Below are 24,164 nucleotides of genomic sequence, written 5' to 3' on the forward strand. Positions count from 1 at the left end.
TATTAGTAACATGGGGCGCCTGGGTGGCTCAATGGGTTAAGCCTCTGCTTTCGGCTCAGGTCATGATCTCAGGGTCCTGGGATGGAGCCCTGCATCGGGCTCTCTGCTCAGCAGGGAGCCTGCTTCCTCCTCTCTCTCTGCCTCCCTCTCTGCCTACTTGTGATCTCTGTCAAATAAATAAATAAAATCTTTTTAAAAAATAATAAAATAAAATATTAGTAACAAAAAAGCTAAAAGCTATCAAGTGCTTATCATATGCCAGTAAACAGTATAAACACTTTACATATATTCGCTCATTTAATTATTTGAACACCGACTGTTAGTATCTATCATATAGTAAATAGAAGCACTGATAGAATAATTTGCCTCAGATCACAGATTAAAAAGGAAAGAACAAGAATTGCTTAATCAGGACATTCCACTTTAGAACCTGGATTTTTAACTGCTACTTAGAAAAGGCAATAATCATCATGAAAGGAACATTTTTAAGGGACACATTTGAAATAGTTTTGTACAAATTGTTAGTTTGGGTTCCTATTATAGTCAAAATCCATTCCCAGTTTTACATCCCCAGAATTCCTCAAGCAGTGCTCTATACATGGTAGGTGCTTAATAAATAAATCATAGAATTAAGTGCCTGAATGAGGCTATAAGTCCAGAACTTGCTCCCCACACTTAATAAATGTGATGAGATCCAACTAAAACATGTTTTTGTCTACTTCCTTAATAAATTAAGTAGTGTAAAACACTACACACTATGGATTATATAAAAATGTTGTCAAACATTTTATTCCAATAAGCTAATTTTAAAGAATCTCACTAGAAAAACATGATATAATTTGGCTTTTTAAAATTGGGATTTAATTGCATATATCACTTTGTACTTGTTCCTAATATAATAATAGCTATAATAGCAACCATCATCAACCAACTTCTTTAAGTAAAGATGGTGAAGACCATAACTGATCTAAGATATCTTTCATGGATAAAGCACTTTAGTTTGAACATAATTGTCCTAAGGGCCAGGTATGTGCTATGGGATTTGTATGCCTTACCTCATGCATCCTCAAAACCACTGTTGGAAAGAGTTACTACTTTTCCATCTTTGAGGAACTTAAGAAGCGAACTTTCCCAGAGCACACTAGCTAGTAACTGAGGAATGGAGTTAGGCAGCTTGTCTGGTGCAGTCACTCTGGAAAAAAGTATGGAGGTTCTTCAAAAAGTTGAAAATAGAGCCACCCTATGACCCAGCAATTGCGCTACTGGGTATTTACCCTAAAGATACAAACTTAGTGATCCAAAGGGGCACATGCACCCCAGTGTTTATAGCAGCAATGTCTACAATAGCCAAACTATGGAAAGAGCCTAAATGCCCATCAACAGATGAATGGATAAAGAAGATGTTTTATATATATATATATATATAGAGAGAGAGAGAGAGAGAGAGAGAGAGGAATACTATACAGCCATCAACCCCCCCCCCCAAATCTTGCCATTTGCAATAATGTGGATGGAACTAGAGGGCATTATGCTAAGCAAAATAAGTTAATCAGAGAAAGACAATTATCATATGATCTCACTGATATGAGGAATTTGAGAAATAAGACAGAGGATCATAGGGGAAGGGAGGGAAAAATGAAACAAGATGAAACTAGAGATGGAGATAAACCATAAGATGCTCTTAATCTTAGGAAACAAACTGAGGGTTGCTGGAAGAGAGGATGGGTGGGATGGGGTGGCGGGGTGATGGACATTGGGGAGGGTGTGTGTTGTGGTGAGTGCTGGGTGTTGTATAAGATGCTGAATCACAGACCTGTACCCCTGAAACAAAAAATACATTATACAGTAATAAAAAATAATAGCATCCGGCAGTTTATTCCTGAGTAAATACCAGCCTCTCATTTATATAACAGGTAATCTTGAGCTTGGGGTGGAACTAATTATCTTTTATGTGTTATTTCACTTAATTCTCAAAAATCCATAAGGCTGATACTATTGCCATATCATTTTTATTAAGAAAACTGATGTACCAGGTATAGCTGTTTGTGTAGATATATTTTTAAAGCATATATAGTTACTCTTTTTATTGCTTGATAATGGTCAATGTGAAAAATCTTATGCATTCAAAATAAATGAATAAAAACATATATGTAGAGAAAATAATAATATAGATGGAAATAGAGGGAAATAGGAAAAACAATCTTAACTGTCACTGATTAGGGATAAAATGGTACTTAACATTTTTTGTTGCGTGGAATTATGTCTTATTTTTATCTGCAGAGCTCATGCTTTTCATGATTCGAAACTCCAGACATACCGCTCTAGATCTTTTCTGAAGGATATTTACCTTGTTTAGAGACTATGTGCCCATTTGGACATACATATTGGCAACTATGTATATCCCCCAAATATAATTTAATAGATTTTTGTTTCTTTGTTTAGGAAATAATTACTTAAAAGATTTTTTTCTCAAAGCATTGGATATATTAGTAAAAATAGAGCAAATTAAGTGTAGGAGTTTTGTTAAATTTGGTAGATCCATACAGGTAATACAATGTAGGTATTAAAATTATTTTTGTAATAATAATATGCTAGTGAAAAAAAAGAGACAGATTTGATATACATACATTGAAATATTAGCATTCAATTCAGGATGGTGAGATTATGAGTAAGTTATTTTTCTTTATTATCTATCTTTTAAAAGTTTCCTGTTATGAATATTGATTTTATAATAGGTAAGGAGGAATCTTATTTTTTAAAGTGAAAAAAATGATTTGCTCAATTTCTTGTCCCACCAATAATAAATAGCCCTGCCTAAACTGAAAATGACAATTCTCTGCCAGCTTAAGTGACTGGATGAGGAAGATGAGCCAACAGTTTATTAGTACAGTGGATAACACTAATACTTCTATTTTTACTACGTATTGTTTCTGTCACATCATTTATTTTCATAACAGCTAACATATTCAACATGTTCGCTTCAGATACTGTGTTAAGCATTATCAGACCTGAGGAGTAGGATACAATGCACTTCATAATCTCACTGTCAAAGCCAAATGCAGTGGCCCAGAAGATGCATACAGGCAGCAATTCAGAAAGAATGACTTGATCCTGGAATAATTTCTGATGTAAAGTAGGACAAGGAGGCTGGCTGTCTTCCTTTCAACAATATGTGTAGTGTGGTTCACACATTGTATATTTAAAGTCAATACCCAGTTTAGGATAGCATTCAAAATGTTAGAATGGAATGGAATGATACAGAATGGAGTGATGTATGCATTAGAGGATATAGGCCATGACTCTGTTTTTACTTAAACATACAGCACAGCTCCTGAAGAGGGAAATGAAGAATTGCACAGTTGGCTCAATTAATGCAAACGAAATATCCCAAAGTCTCACAGGAAAAGGAAATAACAGTGAAGATGAGATGAGATTTCGAGAAGCTGTTATGGAACAAATTAACAACATGGAGAACAGAATCCAATATATTTCAGATACAGAAGCCAATCTCATAGATTCAGAGCGTTTCCAAAATTTTAGTCTGGTGACTGATCAGAGATTTAATGAAGTTCTTCTCCAGCTGAGTACCTTGGTTTCCTCAGTTCAGAGACACGGAAACGTGATAGATGAAATCTCCAAGTCATTAATAAGTCTGAATACCACATTGCTTGATTTGCAGCTCAATATTGAAACACTGAATGGCAAAGTCCAAGGCAATACACTTAAACAGCAAGAGGTAAGAGCTTTTGTATTAGAATGTCACATGCTGGGATTGAATCCATCTAGATCCTATCTGCTTAGACAGTTCAAGGAAACAAAATTTGCAAACCCCGTTTCAACATCATCTGACTTACCCTGATTTCTCTGGCAATGTTACCAGAAGGTTGTACGTGAATTTACCTACTGTCTTCTCCAGGTTCCCAACAAAATGAGGGTTATTTTTACATTGGATATAGACTCTCTTAAGCTATTTTAATTCTATAAATCTTGTTATACTTGAGACTGTCTAAACCAATTATAATTTTTAGATTATCTTAGTCCTAAATTTCTTCATCATCAAAGAAATGGAAACCTCATTTACATGAATAGCACATACTCTACATTTGTAAGTAGTTTGCCATTCCCAAGAAGTAGACATAAGTTTTAATGTGTAAAGATAACTATCATTAAAGAGTTAAATTTTGAATAATACTTGCAACATTTAATTTTTATCATAGGGCCAAATATACAAGATAAGAGAGTAAGCCATGTTTAGGCCAGCTTGTCAGCAAAACTTTCACTGTAAAGGACCAGGTGTGAAAGTTTAGTCTTTGGGGACTGTAAGGTCTCCCCTGTGACTATTCAGCTGTGTCATTGTAGTACACAAGTAGTCAGAAACAGTATGTAGACACAGGAGGGGAGCTGGGATCCAGTTAATCTTTGTTTACAAAAACAGACTTCAGCCCATGGATCATAATTTTCTCACCTCTGTTAATAGACTGTCCTGTGGCCAACCTACCAGATTGCTTTGTATTGATGGGAAAGATACTAAAAAGCAAGCCCCTTATTTCAAAATTGTGGGGTTTTTTGGTTGCTAAATAATTATAATTGTTCCATTCCATGAAAAATAAGCATGTGACTAAAATTGAACTACTGTTCTGAAAAAGTAATCTTTGTATTATCAAATACCTAAGACCTAAGATTATAATTAATGTGAAGCCTATAAAGTTTCCACCATCAGTTAAACAACATTGGCATCTTGGTAGTAGATTTTATTTGAATGGACCCATTTTTGATTAATGAAGTTGTTTTCTGTATAGAGACAGTATTAACAGTAGTGGCTTTTTAAAAATGGCTGTCACTTATTAAGGAACAGCAAACCTCTAAAGTCATAACATCAGATGAAAACAAACTAAATTATGGACTAGGAAACAGACAAAACCGGTTACGAAAGGAATAGTTTACATCTTTCTTTGTAAGGTACAGTCACTCAGGACTTTTGAATTTCACGTGATCCTGGTTTTAAGATGTCAGAAGACAATGTCATGACCAACACCAGCCTTGATAATCCATGTCACCTCTTCCAAAATCTGACTGTGTTTCTCACACTCTTAATAAGCATCTAAGTATATCAGTTACAGTTGAAATATCAAGGACTCTGGGGCAGCTGGGTGGCTCAGTCAGTTGGGCATCTGCCTTTGGCTCAGATCGTGATCCTGGGGTCCTCGGATTGAGCCCCAGTTTGGGCTCCCTGCTCAGTGGGGAGCCTCCTCCCCCTCCCTCTGCCTGCCCCTTCCCCTGCTTGTGCTCACGCTCTCTCTCTTTCAAATAAATAAATTAATTAAGTGAGTAAATAAAATCTTAAAAAAGTATCAAAGACTTCGGCTATAGAAGGGTAGAGAGAGTCACAAGGTAGTTAACTATCTACAGGACAGAAGAATATGGGAGACAAATAATACTTCAGTTATGAGAGTAATGACTGATTAAGCTGGAGGGAAAGAGGACAGGAGAAGAAATATTACTTTATGTAAAAGCAGAAGAACAGTGAAACAGGGCAAAGAGAAAGAAGATAGATCACATGACAGCCAAGATAGTATTTGGTATTGCTAATGCCCCAGATTTCAGTAGAGACTATAGGATTTCTATGAACTCACATCAAGAGTTGAAACCAAATTGGAGACTGGAAGAGAGTAGAAATCTTGAATGTATTTGCAGTGATAATTACTGGTAACAATCAAAATGTAGTGATCAGTGAACACTTTGAGTTTAGATAGATCACACTTATGTTTTTGAGGGGGTCTTGGCATTAGAAATGAAGGTAGAATCTTATGACAAATCAATTTGCAACTGAAAAAAGAAAGAAAGAAAAGAAATGAAGGTAGAGGGAATGGAGGGACTTCCAAAGTCCTTGGGGGGGGGCAGTAATCACTTGTAGAGATTTAGAAACTGGGTCAGGGCTAGTGTATGTATATGGATGTGTGTGTGTATGTGTGCACACATGTGTTCATTGAAAACAATTTCCGACTCTTATCCCCATTGCTTAAACAATTGTATTCATCTTCAAATTTTTAGCCCGATGCAGGAATAAGTAAATTAAATGAATGCCTGAATCAGTAAGTGCTGCTTGTAGGAAAGACTTATGAGCGATAGCAGCGTGATGCCCATCAAGGACAGACCAAACATCAGCTTGAGGGAAAAAAAGTACACTAGTGCAAAAGGAAAGAGAGAGGTGGGAATTCATCATGTCCACTGTTGATAGAACTGTAAGAATGCAAAATTAAATGCCAGTTTCCAGCAGGGCCACTGATGGTACAGTATGGAAGGCGTGTATGGCTGCTGAATAGGCTTTTAAAAAAATAATAAAATGCACTTTCCCTCTTCCCAGTAAAAATGATTTCAAGTGAAATCTGGCTAATACGAACACCATAGGTAGCTTTCAAAAAAGGGAACAAAAAGGCAGCTTCAGCTTTGTATGGAAAACATGCGCAAGTCCTGTTTTTTTGGTAGCAAAATCAACTGCCAGCCCCCCGCCCTCTGCTTCATGACTATCTGGAGCCCCCAAACGAACTGAGCGTATTTATTATGTTGCTCTGCTTTCCAAGCATCCATGCTCGCATCCAAGCTTTAAAAGTGTTTTTCCAAATTGTATTTACTTTTCTTGAAGGTTTTATTTATTTATTTGTGGGGGAGGTGGGGGAGGGCCCAAGCGAGGGGGAATGGCAGGCAGAGGGAGAAGCAGGCTCCCTGCTGAGCCAGGAGCCCTGATGCGGGACTGGACCTGAGCTGAAGGCAGATGCTTAACCTACTGAGCCACTCGGGCATCCCAAAATTGTATTTATTTTAAATGTTACATGAGTTTCAGGTATACAGTAGTGACTTGACAGTTCTATACGTTACTCAATACCACAAAATGCGTAGTCCCCATTCATGCCCATACATTATCACAGAATTATTGACTGCATGCCCAGTGCTGCACTTCCCATGATCATGACTTATGACATATGATATGGGAAATGCCAAATAGTCAGGGAAGGAGGAGAAAGACAGTAGAGGCAAGAGAATAGGGTTTTGGGGGGGGGGGCACAGTTAGAGCAGTAAAACCCGATAAGCTTCTATATTTCAATGTAGGGCCACCGAAGAGACCAATCTAGGTTACCTTTCATTTCCTTTCAAAGGCTTTGCACTCTGACTGCCTTGACCCCCACCCCGCACTTCAGCTTGTCCAGTCCAGTCAAGGCAAGTGTAATTTTCTCTTTGTACCTGGATTAGGGAGCAATATACCCCTTGCTTATTCCTCTGTGCCAGTGGGCAATGAGAACACACCAGCGGGTAAGCAGAGATGTCCTTAGAAAAAGTATGGAGCGTACCACGAAGACAGAGGATGGGGCAAAAGTAGAATAGAGAGACAGAAAATGTCACCAGAATGGACGAGAAGGCTTACTACATCAGAAACAGCCCAACACCCAGAGGAAAACCAAGCCAAAATCTTGAAAGGAAAATAAGACAAACATTGTCGAAAGCTTTATTAGGACTGTGTACATAACCTCATCATAATTTCAAAAGCAGAGTTAAGTAGAATGATTCATTATGTATTTATTCTTAACTCTGCAAACTGAAGGATGCTGCAGGTACACGGCATTTGGGCGCAAAAGTAGACACTGTTACGTGATTAGTAAGATTGAAAAAATAGTGCCATATATTTGGGGGCACCATGGCAGTACTGAACAGAAAGTAGTAACATTTAGCTCCTCTGATCAGCTCTACTTCCCAGAAGCTGTCCTATGGAAGCACTTGTGCAAGTGTGTAAATATATGTGTGTGTATGTATATATATATATATATATATATATATATATATATATAATGTTGTTCATTGCAGCGTTGCTTAAAGATATAAAAGTAAAAAAGTATGCAGCTCAAAACTTGATCTCTAGCAATCTTAAATTATGAAAAAGTACATTAATTCTACGAAATTATTGAAAATAATACAGTCTCTAAATACTTTCATAGGTAAGTATCCTTAGTATATTATTGAGTGACAAATGAAAGCATGTTCTAGAATGCGATATGATGTCTCCTATTCACAATCTATGTATGCATGTATGTATATAAATATACACAAAATATATATGTATTTGAAAATATAAAATAGCAATGAAACCTCACAGAGATAATAAAAATTAAAAGTAAGAGGGGTACCTGGGTGGTTCAGTCAGTTAAGCATCTGCCTTCAGCTTAGGTCATAATCCCAGGGTCCTGGGATTGGCCCCCTGATCAGGCTCCCTGCTCAGTGGGGAGTCTGCTTCTCCCTGTGCCTTTGCCTCTTGCCCTGCTTTTGCTCTCTTTCTCTCTCTCTCTCTCTCTCAAATAAATAAATAAAATCTAAGAAAAAAAATTGGAAGTAAGAGATTGTTAAAATTCTAGTTGAGATTTTACTGAATGTGAAAAACTATGAGAATTATGATGTTAAAGTTTATTACTGCTATAAAATATTTTAATATACAAATTCTACCAAATTCACAGAATTGGAATATGTAGCTACTCTAAGTACAGTGCAAAGAAATTTCACTTATGCTAAATTAAAAATTATACAAGATTTTTGTGTCATTTTTAGCATTTTGACATCTATGTTTGGGAACCCAAGCATACCTTGGGTATATTCAACTGATTTTATGGGGACAGAAGGTGCAATAATTCAGCCATTCAGTTCAAAGAGGACATGCTCCAAAACCAAAAATTAGTACTTTAAGACAGTTCTCTAATTTCCATATTCTTATTCCATAATGTTCTGTGATAATTTAAAAGAAAAAAGTACCTGGCTTTCAGGGCTTCTTTAACCTTACAGATTTGTGGACGCTTGCTTATATTTCACAGGACATGAGTAGATTAGAAGAGCGTGTGTACAATGCATCAGCAGAAATTATGTCTATGAAAGAAAAACAAGTGAATTTGGAAGAGGAAATAAAAGGAGAAGTGAAAGTACTGAATAACATCACTAATGATCTCAGACTGAAAGATTGGGAACACTCTCAGACATTGAAAAATATCACTTTAATTCAAGGTAAAATATTTTCTCATTTCTCCAGAAAGGAATATATTAAAATACACTGTTATTATGCAGAGATTTGGTGTTTGAAATCCTATGGTGCAAAATAGTTTTTAAGCGTATGTTTACTACAGATGTCCAGAGAACGTAAATACCAAGACACAGTGAGATAACAGTATCTTAATATTCTTTAATTGAAAGTGATTAAAAAAAATGTCATTCAGGTCTAATGAATCATTGTTCAAACTATCCCATATTAGTGAAGATGAATTCGAGTTTTCTATAAGGCACAAAATTCTCTACCTATCCACAAATCGATCTTGTTAATTCTGTTTTCAAAACCTCCAGAGTCTTTTTTACTTCTTACCTGACTGTGTTATAAATTAGAAAGCTCTTTGAACTCTGTAAAATAACAAAATATTAAGTTTGTCAATTTCTACTTTGGTTGCTTTTGGTAAACCATAGTAAATTGAATCTTACCGACTTTGAAATTAATATACACACCATATATATTTTTACTCTAGCTTTTATTTACATCTTAAATATTTTCTCATATTTTACTTTGTTTTGGGTTTCTTTTACATAAAGAAACTTTTTTAAAAGATTTTATTCGTAAGTAGTCTCTATACCCAACAAGGGCTCAAACTCACAATCCTGAGATCATGAGTTGCAGGTTCTACCAACTAAGCCAGCCAAGCATCCCAGGAAGACTTTTTAAAAAATGTTCAACCTAATCATTTCTTTTCACTGTACTTATTTCTACCATCTTATTTTGTACAGTTTTTGTCTAGTTCTATGCTCTGTTTGCTTTCCTTTCTTGTCTACTTTCAGATGGATTAAGATTTTTCTCATTGAATTTTTCTTTCCACCAAAGGCACCAAAATTTTTGGAGACTTTCTAATCTATTTCTATTTGGTTGGTAGTTGTCCTTGAACTTTATCTTAACAAAGTCTAACGTTGATCGATATCTTCACCTTGATCCTAAATATACAGGGAACTTTAAAAACTTTGATGGCCCCTTTCTCTTCTTTTCTGCTGTTTTTGAGTATACTTTATTCCTATTTTATGTAGTTTTTTTTTAAAGCAGGAATTCCATCAGTATTATTTTTCTTACATTATATAGACAACATTAAAATTTGCACACGAGTTTGCCAATTTTCCCTTCTTCTAAATGTGCCTCAGACATCACGTCTGGGATCATTTTCCTTCTTCCTAAAGTATATCTTTTGGAGGTTCATTTAGTGAAAGTCTAAAAGGTGAGACCTTTTGATTCCATTTTCTCTGTTTCGTCCTTGATCTTTAAAATTGTTCTGCTGCATACGTATTTCTTGGGTTGACACCTATTCTGGTTATTTCGATCCATATTTTGAGGATATCTCCCTGGCTTTTGGCTTTCCTTGCTGTTTTAAAAATGACTGCCAATCTGCTTGTCATCCTCCTTGTCTTCATTACCAGCAATTTCACTAGTTGTGTTTTTATATTGATAATTTATTCATTTTGCATTTATTTTTAGTTCTTATATTTATGGATTTAAATCCAGCATAAATTCGGGAGAGTTACCAGCTTCAGTCTCTGACTATTGCTTCTTGTCACAACCCTCTCCATCCTTTCTTCTGTAATTCTAATTAAATTCATGTTAGATCCTCTTATTCTAGCTTCCATGTGTGTTAAACTCCGATTTATAATTTTAATATTTTTATTGTATTAGTAATAAACAGAAATCCATGAGATTTTTGTTATATAACACTAATTTAGGGGAAAAAATCCTTTAAGTCTAATATTCAAGTGTTTACTAAAGTGTGAAGTAACACCAATTGTTTATTAAAAATGTAAAGCAAGTCCCAGAAAACTATATATAGTACTGTTTTGTTTCAAATGCTTACAATTTAGCAAAAGCAAATCATGAGGATTTATAGATGCATACATATGTAATAAGAATGCTGGCTTGTAAAGTGCAGGAAAGCCAGTGAAGAAGCACAAGATTCAGGTTTATGTTTAACTCTGAAAACGGAGAAGATGAATGCGATCGGGGAGGACCTAAACAGAGATCTATTTCTTGATTTGTGACATCACAGGGGTATTCTCTGTTTTATTGTGCTTTATAGCTTACTTACATGGAATGCATTGCATGCATTCTTTAATTATTATATTAACACAGATGACAAAGAAAAAATTGAATTAACCAGCATTCCCTTTAACAGTCAGACAAGCTCCACTTCGGATTTCAAATAAATATCCAAAATTTTAGAAATCCTAAACCAAACCCTTGATTCTGGAGCATCCTATCCCATCCAGTTCTCCGGATCTGTTGCTTCCCAGGCCTTATCAGCCATATCATCATCCAGCTACTTACACACTCCAAGATCTCGGAAGCTGTTACTGATGTCTTTCTGCCGCTTCCCTCCATCTCGGAGTCCTGTTAACCCTTCTCACACACATTATTTAAATAAAACCACTTCTCGCTATCTTGTCCGCTCCTACACTAATTCAAGCAACTATGCTTGTCCAATGCACTACATCAGCTTCTCAGTTGTTCCTCCTGATTCGACTTCTAATTCATTCTGTATTATGTAGAGCAAGAGAGTGGTATTTTAAAAAGTTCGTAGATGTTTAACTGTCATGCTTGAGCCCCTTCCATATTCTTCCCATCGACTTGGAATAAATCTAAATTCTTACTTGGTCTGAAACTTGTCTACTTATCTGCCCTCATTTTCCCATTTCCACTCTGGCACTCCTTCTGTCTGGCTTGGAAATCTGGAAAAAATGAAAGTGCTCCTTAAAAGTGTAAGTAACGAAGGAGGAAGTATTAGTTTCACTTCTTGCTGCCCTTTAATGTGCTCTAGACTCCCCCTCTCTCCAAATGTTCTTCTCTTAGAACTCCACTCCTTCCTGGATCCACTCAAAAACACCTTTTTGGAGGTCATTTCCCCCACCCCCATCCTTCTGTGTAACCATTTCCTTTAACTTCCTCACAGTACTTGCCACTCATGAAGTGGCTGATATACACTTTGGCTTATTTGTTTAGCATTCATTTTCCCTAATAGCATGTGAGTTCCATGAGGTTGAATTTCATGTCTCTTGTCAATCTCTCCCTACCCAGCACCCATTAGAGGGTCTGCTGTACAGTGGATGAGCAAATATATATGTATTGAATAAATAAGTGAAACTAGCACTTCCTTCTTACTGAGTCGTACTTTGTAATGACAGTGTCATTTTCCCAGATTGCCAGCATAGCAATTTTGTTTTTCTTCTTTCTTCTGAAAATGCCATTACCTCTTAGGTTCTATATCCTCTATCCTCTGGTTGCTTCTTTATATTCTTGCATAGACTTTTCTTACCACCACTCTACCAGACTATTGAAATAGCCTCCCAGTCATTTCCTTCCTCATTTCTTTCTTTTCAGACTGTAATCCTATCTACACTGGTGTTAAAATGCAGTCTTTCTGAAGAGAAACCCTAGATTATAAGCCTACCACTTCCTCCTTATACATTTCTCTCTGTGGCACTCAGGGTCTTCTATAATGTGTCTTTTAATCACTTTTGAATACCTGATTCCCTCCCTCTTCCCTTTTTGATACCAAGTACTTCCAGTGATTTAACTGTAATTCTAACACACCCAGTACTTTTTATATCCTGCTTTATGCCTTTGCCTTCCCTTAAATATCTTATCTTCTATTTCTGTCTGAAAATACCATATCTCTCATTCAATGTCCATCTGATATGTGAAGCTTTCTCTAGTTCCATCAGAGTAACACTCTTCCTGACATCTGTATCTTCCTTTATACTAAACATAGTTGTTTTTCATCAGAGAAATCATCACATGATAGTCATCTCAAAAAGTACCTTACATTGTCTTCTAGAGAAGTGTTGGCTTTTCTTGGAATTAATACATTCCTTAAAATTAGGGGCTATTTTTTTATATTCTCTACCACATCTAGGCATAAAAGAAAATTTTAATAAATACTTATGAAACTATAACTTGAGAAAAACAAATTGTACAAATTAAAGAGTGCCCTGTCATTTGTTGGTTGTCAGATTAGCATCTTTGTGTCCCCCCTTTTGATATTAACAGTTGCTAAGTAATCATGAAGATAAAAGAGACAAAAATATTTGAACTCAAGTAATTATAGTCATTAGAGTCTAAAGGATTAAATGGAATTTCATCACTGCAATAGTGAAGTAGTTTGGTAGGGGGTGAGACATAGCATGATTTCAAGAAACAAAGTTGGTGAACATTTGAGGAGAGGAGTTAAGAGAAATAAAATACAGTATGGTTCAGTGTGAGAAAAGATAACGTGATGTTTTTTGAAAAGAAATTTTAAACTAATTTTCTTGCCAGGATCTCAAAGCATATTTATATTCACACATAAACATATTCATGTCAAGGAAGAAGAAGAAACAATTGGTAGAATTTAAATTTGGAGATTTATGCAACCAACTTCCATGATTTTAAAAATAAAAAGTGGTTGTGGCTTTAACCACCATGTAATAGAAAAATTCATCCCAGGAATAATGGAAAAACAGATGCCAGCAATAAAGTACATTAAGTTGGGAATAGGATAGCCTAGAAGGTCAGGAAAGAAGTGGTCTATTTCTGGTTTTATCCAACTAGATTTAAGACCTTGGACTTTTGGACTTTAAGGTCTTACTCTTTCTGACCCCCCTATATGTATGTTTGACTAAGAAATCTTCAAGGCCTCTTCCAAATTAAAGATATCTAAGTCAATATGCATGAAAACTAAAAGGAAAGAAAGAGGCACATTTAAGTAATAACAGTCTAGCTATGAGTAGCAATAGCCTAGAAGATGTGGTAGATTTCTATGATGACAAGGAAAGATTAAGAATAAAGTAGAAAATGTGTAATCATAATGAATAGGACACAGAGACACATAGCTCTGGAAATTTAGGCAGACATTATTAGTTCTTTGGTATCATCTGAGGACTTGAAATGCTAGGATATGCCTGGGTTTGCTTTTCTAGTGAACTGTGTAATTTTGATCTCTGATATTTATGGTTACTGAGTATTCTAGATCAGTTCTTTTTGTGGCAATGTAGAAATCTAAGTTTCCCTTTAAAAAAAATCATAGGGAGGGAGCTAAGTAGTGGATTTTGTATGTGTGTGTTATAGAGGAAGTTGTCCATGGCAAATTATGGCTGCAGCATTTACGAATTATCCCTGGAACTTCGCAGTTAGATGGTATTAAATTTGAAGAAAAATAGTGTGAATTCTTCGGGCTTGATAGTAATTCAGAACAAAGGTGACTGCAAAGACACCAAGTCTCCTGACTTTTAAGTTCTTCCTTCTTTCTTCCATAACATGGCAGAATAGATAGCTGTATGTCTATATATAGTTGATAGAGGTGCTTTGTTTTAAAAGCTGGAACTGAAGTAAATATGCGGGTGAAATAGACACAATACATTCAGACCAGATAAAAATCTCTAGACTAGTCCAAGTGCAGGATGACTAGGTTGTGAGCTACAGCAGCGATGCAGAGGAGACCACTTTTGAAAGGTTGCGTGATAGTGTTGTGTTGACTGTGTGCTCAAAAGTTCTACACACAAAGCTAAGAGAAAACTGGTGTATTATCTGGGTACTTCTATTCACCCAAATATGTAAAAGACACTGAAAGTATTTATTGAGATACTTCCCACATTTTCTACTCAGGAGAAGAGATATAACAATGTATTAAAATGAAACATAGTGAGATTAATGTTACATGAAGAATAAAATAACAGTACAAATATAACAGCCAACACACCTAGTCAGAATTCTTTGAGGCCTAATTGATTTTCTTACTCTGGGAGTCAGAAACCTGGTATCAGTATTTCATATAAAAATACATTGGGGGGGGGGCGGCGCGTGGGTGGCTCAGTGGGTTAAAGCCTCTGCCTTCAGCTCAGATCAAGCCCAGCATCAGGCTCTCTGCTCAGCGGGGAGCCTGCTTCCTCCTCTCTCTCTGCCTGTCTCTCTGCCTACTTGTGATATCTCTCTCTGTCAAATAAGTAAATAAAATCTTTAAAAAAAAAATAATGGGGTGCCTGGGTGGCTCAGTGGGTTAAAGCCTCTTCTTTCAGGTCTGGTCATGATCCTGGGTTCCTGAGGTGGAGCCCCACATCTGGCTCTCTGTTCAGAGGGGAGTCTGCTTCCCACTCTCTCTGCCTGCCTCTCTGCCTACTTGTGATCTCTGTCTGTCAAATGAATAAATAAAGTCTTTTTTTTTTTTAATAAATAAAGTCTTTTAAAAAAATACAGAGGGAGCTTTGACTCAGAGTTATATAAAATAACCCATGTATTTGTTATAATTGGATTAATTCTCCAATGTTAGAGCTGTATACAGTTACTCCACAGAGTTATCTGCAAAATCATTGAAATGAAAGTGTTTCTAAAAGAGTTCCATCTCTTACTGGCTGAATAAATGGTGAAAACTCTTAACCACAGAGGCTAAGAGCCGAGATCTAGTCAGTCAGTGACTTGTTTCTTGTATCACACATTCTACTTTTTCCTGGAATGTTTGTGTCTTGCTTTAGAGCTCTAATTACTAAATCAAAATCTCTCCTAGTACACTTTTTTTCCTTTCCCCCAAAGAAAGAGTGGATTTGCTTCCTTTCAATTTGCTCAGCAAAATGCCGGCTGCAAATTGAGTCTGTGTGTCCTGCTTGCCCTTAACTTTGTCACTGTGTAGAGATGAATGAACTGCAGCCATGTTCATGATGGTGGAGGTGCACATCCTCCCTGATGTAGAACCCTGGCATTTCTTGGGCAGCATCTAAATATGTCTCCAACATGAAGCTATAGCTTCGGGGAATTTGTTTGCACATGATTATGTTACCAAAAAAAAAAAAAAAAAAAAAAGCAGTCAAACAAAATAAAAAGTACACACAAAAGAAGTTAATGTTAATGGTTAGTCTCTTAAGATCTAATTATGAATTATATTTTTCTAGGCTTTTGTATGTCCTGTAATAAGTAGAGTTTCTTTTGTAATGAAAGTACAATAAAATATTAATGGCCCACGATGCATATGCAGAGAAAGGGGCAATGTGCCATTGAGAATAACAATGATATCTTGAAAATTGAGTAACCATGGAAGAAAGGTTCTCCAATCCAAGTTGAACCTTGAAAAATGGAACAGATCAGAAAAATGGAGAGAAGCAGGGACAGGACTTAGAACATGAACAGAATACACTTTTTCATGAGATAATCTTCATCTGTTCACGTGGCCCTCTCTTCAAATTCTTCAGATATTTTATTCCCCCACCTAATTAAAATGTGTAAGCAAGTGCTCTCCAGCCAGTGATGCTAAAGAGAGTTGTGCGTCATATTTGGGCTATGCATTTGGCCAAACCACAGCGACTGAAAATGCCTCTTTTAAAACGTTGCTGTTTATTATTCTGTGGTATATCCAAGTTCATTTCTTCCTTTTGGAGTTGAAAAGAAAATTGCAAATTGTTTTGCTTGGAGGGAAGGTATTAATACTTGTCCTGTGCAGTTCCGTGTGGAAGAGGGAATATTAGCAGGGTAATGTTTAAGTTCCAAACTGCCAGGGGTGCCTGGGTGGCTCAGATCATGCTCTCAGGGTCCTGGAATAGAGGCCCGTGTTGGGCTCCCTGCTCAGCAGGGAGTCTGCTTCTTCCTCTCCCCCTCAGCCCACTCATGCTTTCTCTCTTGCTTGTTCTTTCAAATAAATAAATAAAAATCTTAAAAAAAAAATTCCAAAGTGCCATCATTCTCAAGAGGGGATCACTAGATATCCATTTTGCTGGGCACAGAAAATTCAAACAACTAAATCAGTATTGATTAAATTCAGTACTCAGGGGACACTTGGGAAATTGTAGGGCCAAGTAGTCAAAATTGTCCCTGCAGCCTCTCCAACTGATTTTATCATATCTGTATCTATTTAGGGATTCTACTTAATACAGTTACTTGGGGCGCCTGGGTGGCAGCTCAGTGGGTTAAAGCCTCTGCCTTTGGCTCAGGTCATGATCCCGGTGTTCTGGGATCCAGCCGCAGGTCGGGCTCTCTGCTCAGCAGGGAGCCTGCTTCCCTTCCTCTCTCTCTCTCTCTCTCTCTCTGCCTGCCTCTCTGCCTACTTGTGATCTCTCTCTCTCTCTGTGTCAAATAAATAAATAAAATATTTAAAAAATACTACTATTTAATACAACTCTAGTTGTAAAAGATGCAGGCATTGGGTTGCTGATCCCTTGTGCCCTTGAAAATGAGTGTATAACTTCTGAGCCCCCCAAAACTTCACTAATAGCTCACTGTTGCCTGGAAGCCTTAACTGTAATAGTCGGTTAACATGGTTAAGAATACAGCATGTAAGACATTTAACATACATAATATTCCTAAAGCTAGAAAAAAAGAAATATTATTAAGAAAATCATAAGCAAGAGAAAATATATTTGCAGTACTGTATTGTATTTGTCGGGAAAAAAAAATCTGTATATGAGAGGACCCACCATCCAAACCCATGTTGTTCATTTTTATTTGAAAAGTGTTCTTTTACTCATTTTCACCTACCCCCAAGTCTCTGCCTCTTACTCAGAATTCTCTTTCTTTTTTTTTCTTTTTTTTTTTAAAGATATTATTTATTTTTTTGACAGACAGAGATCACAAGTAGGCAGAGAGGCAGGCAGGGGGGTGGGGGAAGCAGGCTCCCCGCTGAGCAGAGAGCCTGATGCGGGGCTCGATCCCAGAACCCTGCGATTGTGACCTGAGCTGAAGACAGAGGCCTTAACCCTCTGAGCCACCCAGGCGCCCCTCAGAATTCTCTTTCATCTCATTCTCTTCATCGTTCAAATTACGGTTCCTAGTTTCTCAAAGGCATCTCAACCTTTGCTGCTCCCACGGATCTGCATGTCTCTCAGAGATGAGTTAGTCATTTCTAACAACATGGTTTTTGGTTGTCAACTATGTGTGGATCACACATGGTTTATACATCCTCACATATGTTCCACACAGCGTCTAAGTCCATACAGTGGAATCTGCCTAGTATGTACCCAATACTAAGGTGAGTTTATGGCATCATTGACTCCAGGGCTTTGCTCCTGGGTTCCAAGAACCTAAAAAAGTCCTGAGCATACGTAAGTATGTACTAGCTAGCTAGGTTGTGTATTTCTGGTGACCCTGCATTCAGGAGGGTCAGTCTTACTTATTCTGTGCTACTGCACAACAAACAGAAGACTGGATTTACCTGAAGAACGGTCTTGAAACATGACATATGCATTTTACCATTGTTTTAAAACTGTGATTGGAAATTGTCATTTATGTTTTAAAGGTCCTCCTGGACCTCCTGGTGAAAAAGGAGACAGAGGTCCCGATGGAGCAAGTGGTCCACGAGGCATTCCAGGTGCAGTAGGTATGGAAATAATAACTACTTCATCATATCCTCCGGGGACCGGTAATACACATCCACATATGTGTGTAGGGGAATCCCTATCTGTTCGTCTCCTGTGTAGTGCATGTGTGTGAGTGCTGTGTGTGTGTGTGTGCTAAGGGGGAGAGTAAATGTTTTCCGGTGGCCTAAGCATTATCATGTACCGAATGTAACTGACTTTTGCTTTTTGAAGAATGTTAAAAGCTTTAGCCAAAACCACCACATGGGGTTTTTTCATATGTCTGGGGAGTGCTGTCTGTGATACTGATCGCACACAGTATATGGCAGCCCTAGCTTTAGGTCACACGAGAAGGAGAATATGAAGATCATTTTCACCCTGAATATATATGCATGACACACACACAAATGCACGTGTGTGTGTGCACGTGTGTCAAAGGAAATTGGATTATATTCCTTACCTAGACCTTAACTGGACTATATCTGCTTAAACCCACAGAATCTAAATGTAAATATTGATGAGAATACAGATGACTTTTATCTTTGCTGTCAGCTGCTCTGTTTCTTACTTAGAGCAAAATTGTCTTAAATTATTATCCTCCGTTGATGTTGTAATCTTGAAAGCAATATTTTGAGAGAAGATAATAGAAGACAGAAAAGGTGAAAGAGCACGAACTTTCCTTGCTCTCCCCGAAATAGAGGAGACAGTAGCAACAACATGATTGTCATGTTATTCTTGGCTAGAAATCAAATACCCACATGCACTTTGAAAGTGGGGAGTATACTGCGTGCCTTAAGTATAATTAGAATGGTTCGTGCTGCCCAAACGATGTCTAAATACCATGTACTTCATCCTATTAGTCCGTCTTTTGGTTATATAAAATGTTCTTCTTTCTGATCAATACATCGACTAGCCCAGCTTATATAGAAAAATAGTACTTAAAAATGAAAGACTCGAATTTGACACCTCTCTGACCTTGACAACATTATGCTTAAAAACCCAGTACATAGTTCACATTTAAAAAGATTTAAAATTATTTGACATAATATCTATACATCTATTTATATGATTATATATAACATATATAATCATGTGTGTGTGTGTGTGTGTGTGTGTGTGTGTGTGTGTGTGTGCATATATATGTATATCAGGTGGGTTACTGGTATGCCTTTGAAAATATTGCCAGGTAAGAGTCTTTATTCAGAAAAGTCTTTCTACTTGCCGAGCACTCAGGAGATCCTCACAACGGTGCACTCGTGTCATAGCCGGGGAAGTAACCAGCATTCTGTCAGCTGTCAGAGCTAATACCGTCAGAGGTCTGTCAACTCCTGCATTACCAACCGCGGTTGTCAGAGCTTTCTAACTCAACCACGGAAGTTCAGTCTAGGCGCCAATTTGCTGCACAAAGTTTCATCTTGGGAACAGCTTTGGCAACTGTTTCTGAACTATGGATGTGTAAAATAGAAAGAGGGATTTAAAAGATCCAGTGTTTGTTAATACCCTAAAGAGATCCCATTGCAAAGCTGCTTTGATTCCTTTTCGTGAGGGGTTAGTCTGTTGCCGTTGGTGCTGCTCGCTGGCACAAATCAGTGTTATGTGGTTTCTCATGTAAGAGTTAGATTTCGTTGTTGGGGAATAAATGGACTCTTAAATGAACAAGTTGCCATTTGGTGTAGGGCACTGCAGCAGAAGTAGCCAGGCTACCGGGCATCTCTCCTCGCGGAGTCTTCCCTGCTTAATTGCTGCATTCTGTTTTGTTCTCTGCCGGATTGCCTAATTGCCCAGTAGAAGTACTGGAATCAGGAAGTAAAGAGTATACGATGGGCAGTCATATTTCTACTTCCTGATTACAGAGAGTTCATTCAAATCCCACCTGTACTTCTAGCTGAGCTCATTAAACTCAGTTTGGCCAACTCAGAGACCCCAGATTCACAACCATGTTATGTAAACCTGAGAAACTTTTAAAGGATTATTCGAGTGTCCCTAAATGATTAATGCATTAAACATACTATAGCAGTTACTCAGGTACTGGGCTAGACATTCTGTTAAAATTTGTTTTTTCTCAAAAATAACATAATCAGGGTGCCTGGGTGGCTCAGTGGGTTAAAGCCTCTGCCTTTGGCTCGGGTCATGATCCCAGGGTCCTGGGATGGAGCCCCGCATCAGGCTCTCTGCTCAGCAGAGAGCCTGCTTCCTCCTCTCTCTCTCTTCCTGCCTCTCTGCCTACGTGTGATCTCTGTATGTCAAATAAATAAATAAAATCTTTTTTAAAAAATAAAATAAAAAATAACATAATCGAGAGGTGCTCAGTGGGTTAAAGCCTCTGCCTTTGCACCCAAGAATCCAACAATGCCCACAAACTATGTACATATCATTAAATAAAATTAAATTTAGCAGCCTTGACAAAAAGCTGGTGAAAGTAATGATTGTATCATGAAGAAGAAGGAGAAGGAGAATAATTAGAGGGGGAGGAAATCACTTACCATATGGCAGGCACTTTTCAAATGTTTCACACTTATTAACTCTCTTCACCGTCACATCAGACTGACGATTAGGGATAAAAAATGCACTTTTTTAGAGAAGCACAGGGAAGTTAAATGACTTGTCCAAGATAATCAGCAGCTGTAAATGGCAGAGCAAGTCTTTGAACCCAGAAGGCATGACTTCAGAGTGCCTGCCCTTCCCCAATCTGCTGCACCACAGAAAGAAACCTGAATAGAGAAGCCTACAAACCCAGGATATGGGACTAATTATCAGACCAGCTTTCCATAAACGGTTGACTCTCTCCGGTCTTCTATTTCTGCCTCTACAAGATGACAGATGACGTGTCAGGTTCCTGGAAACACTAACCTTCCATGACTGGGATTCTGTGTACTCAGGTTGCCTCTGGGTTAGCAGCAGGTGTCAGACCCTTTCCTCTTGCCACAGGTTATTGTAACTAATTGTCACTGGAAAGGTTCAGAGAATCTGGTCTCTGGGAATAAAGTTCAGTCATGGTACTTAACATTTAGGGGTCATATTTTCAAACATGGCTAAACTGGTCATACACCTCTGTAGGCCATACAGAGTCTGCCTAAACATCTCCCATAACAGATGTCTAGAGAGCAAGTGATTTCTGTGAAAGTATCACATGTACCTCATTTACAGACTCATTTGTCTGCCCACTGACAATGTGACATAATTCCTAGTTGAGCAGCTGTATCCCGAGTATCCCTGTGATGTACTCAGGAAGCCATCTTGGGGGGGGGGGTTCTTCCCAATCCCCCTCTCTTAAGCAAGGCATCCTCTATTGCATTTCTCTTTTTTTCTAAAATTATCATTTCCAAAATTACCTTCCTTCTTTATTTGTTCACTTTTTTGCTATGTGTCTCCACACTGGAAGATCTATTCAGATAAGGACCTTTGTCATTCCAGGAATGAACAGGGACTGGCATAGGTGTGCTCAGTGCATTTTTGTTGAATTAATGGAACAAATGGTAAAAATGGATGTCACCAGTGAGTGACACTCTATAAAGAGTTGGGAATGTTCTAAGATTAAAAAAAAAATAAGAGAATATAAAGATGATGTTTTTATATGTAAACTTGAGTGACAGATCTTAATAACTTTGAGTACAGAGGTCAGACTGTCTTGCTTGGATAATGAAGAAAGAAAGAGTGTTACAATCAGTCAGCCTGTCTTGAGAAGTGATGTTAGTTCTTTTTTAGGTTGTATGCTATGAAGTCCAGCTAATAGATATAATAAGGGGGAGTGTGTGTGTCTGTGTATATGTGTGTGTGTGTATGTTTATGTGTTTTCAGTATATGAATCTATCTATGGATGATATACAGATGTATTGTTATACATATGTAGATATCTACATTTGTATTTTTAATACATATATATGGTTCATGAATATACATACATATACATAAAGTAATATGAATTGAAAAATTAAATTCAATTGAGATAGCCTAATTTTAGTAATATTTCTAAACATAATTTATCATTTTATTGCTTTGGATCTCAGCTTAATATCTGTTGGAATCAAAGTTTAGACTGGGTTGAATAATATTTCTTAACAATTTAAAATATACCTAACATTTCTTAGAGAATAGTTAGCACAATTTAACTGTCTATATGAATATACCTCAAGAAAAGATTTTTTCTTTTTTTTTATTCAATTAATATGTATAAGCCCTGCCTCCTGGAACTTTATGAACTAATGACAATATATTAAAAGATTGATATTAGAAAAAGATGCGTAATTTTTAAATTTTTCATAAAGTGCCTCCCAAGGAATTAACTGAAAATTGAATTAATGGGATCTCTGTGAACTGACAATAACATCTAAAATGAGATTTTTTTTTTTATAATAGTTTATTTCAAACTGCTGGGCTTCAGGATGAAATATGTTATTCTAGGGAAAAAACACTTTTATATGCAGTTTTCATGGTCACCACAGTAACTGGGGGAGGGGGAGAAAGGCTGCTTTCATTTTAGCACATAAAACCTGGGTTTGTATATTTATATAATATATACCCATAAATGAATCTTCATATACTATATGTACATACACACATTTATATATATATATATATATATAGTTACATTACTGTTTAGGATTATAGTAGAATATGTAAAGTCACATTCATAGAAAAAAGATTAATATATTCCAGAATTTGGACCCAAATTTTATATATATATATACATATATATATATATATATATATGTATATATATATATATTGCTTGAGTTTTGCTTTCTTGGGAATAAATTTTAAGAGTTCAGTTTCTGCCTTGTACATTTCGAAGTTACCATTTCAGCTACAGCGAAATCCTGCCATTTGAGGATTCCCAATTGAACTGCATAAGCCTTCCAGTCAAAACTCCCAAGATTAAAAAAAAAAAACAAAAAACCTCCCAAGGTTTTCCTTTTCTCATATGTTCTTATTTGTAAGAGCAGTATATTGTTTATTGAATATCTACCTTGTACTAAGTGCACTAATGTTTCTACCAATTGCTTGTATTATTTATCAGTGTCACACATGAAATTTTGGGAGGGAATACTATCCCATCATTTGAAGATTTGCCTATTGCATATTCAAAACTAAATTGTTTCATTATACTCACAAATCTATATGAAAAATGAATTATCACTGCTGTATTTTTCTTTGTGAACCATGTAGGTCCTCCAGGTCTTAAAGGTGATCGGGGAGCAGTTGGCTTTCCTGGACCTCGAGGATTCCCAGGGCCACCAGGGAAGACTGGAAGGACAGGTATTGTGATAACATACATTTTCTTTGTATACCAAAAGCAATGGCCATCCTAGTAGGAATAGTAGACTCACATGAAGTTTATTTGGGGTCTGAAACATTTTGAAACTAATTTTTCTCTACCTGAGGAAAGTTTCTATGCCCTAAAGGAAAATAGTCTTTAAGAAAGAAAGAAAAAAAAAAAAAAAACTATAGGGGATTTATAAACTCTACCCAGCCATAAATCACATGAAGAATGGTGTCTATCTTAGAACAAAGAGAATGGAAAGCCTAGCAAAGAAAAACAAGCAAAGTATAAATACCCTTTTAACCAAAACTGGCCAAACCCTGGAAAGTTATAGTTAGCAATCTACAGATAGGTCAGAAATCCTATTCTGTGCAAGATAAACTAACTGCTGTTATGTATTAGTTCTTAATAAACTACATTGTTCAAGCTCTTTAAAATTTATATGTGATGACATTTTTTCTACTGCTTAGGAAAAGGAAGTAGCCTACACTTGAACTGTAAAATTTGCGTAAAAATTTTAAAAAAAGAGACAAGCTTACTGTTTCCT

The 24,164-nt window shown here is 36.8% G+C and overlaps 1 protein-coding gene across 2 annotated transcripts in view; it reads left to right on the forward strand.

Moving 5' to 3' along the window:
• The window catches only part of MSR1 (macrophage scavenger receptor 1), a 79,253-nt gene that overhangs the window by 17,509 nt on the left and 37,580 nt on the right, over positions 1-24,164 (forward strand). For both annotated transcript variants that reach the window (XM_045998562.1, XM_045998563.1), the window contains exons 4-7: positions 3,324-3,736; positions 8,853-9,039; positions 18,300-18,380; positions 23,524-23,613. In XM_045998562.1, the coding sequence (XP_045854518.1) occupies positions 3,324-3,736; positions 8,853-9,039; positions 18,300-18,380; positions 23,524-23,613 (771 nt within the window). The remainder of the gene's footprint in view (positions 1-3,323; positions 3,737-8,852; positions 9,040-18,299; positions 18,381-23,523; positions 23,614-24,164) is intronic.

This window comes from Meles meles, chromosome 2, assembly GCF_922984935.1.
Source record: "Meles meles chromosome 2, mMelMel3.1 paternal haplotype, whole genome shotgun sequence".
In the NCBI taxonomy this organism is placed as follows: Eukaryota; Metazoa; Chordata; class Mammalia; order Carnivora; family Mustelidae; genus Meles; species Meles meles.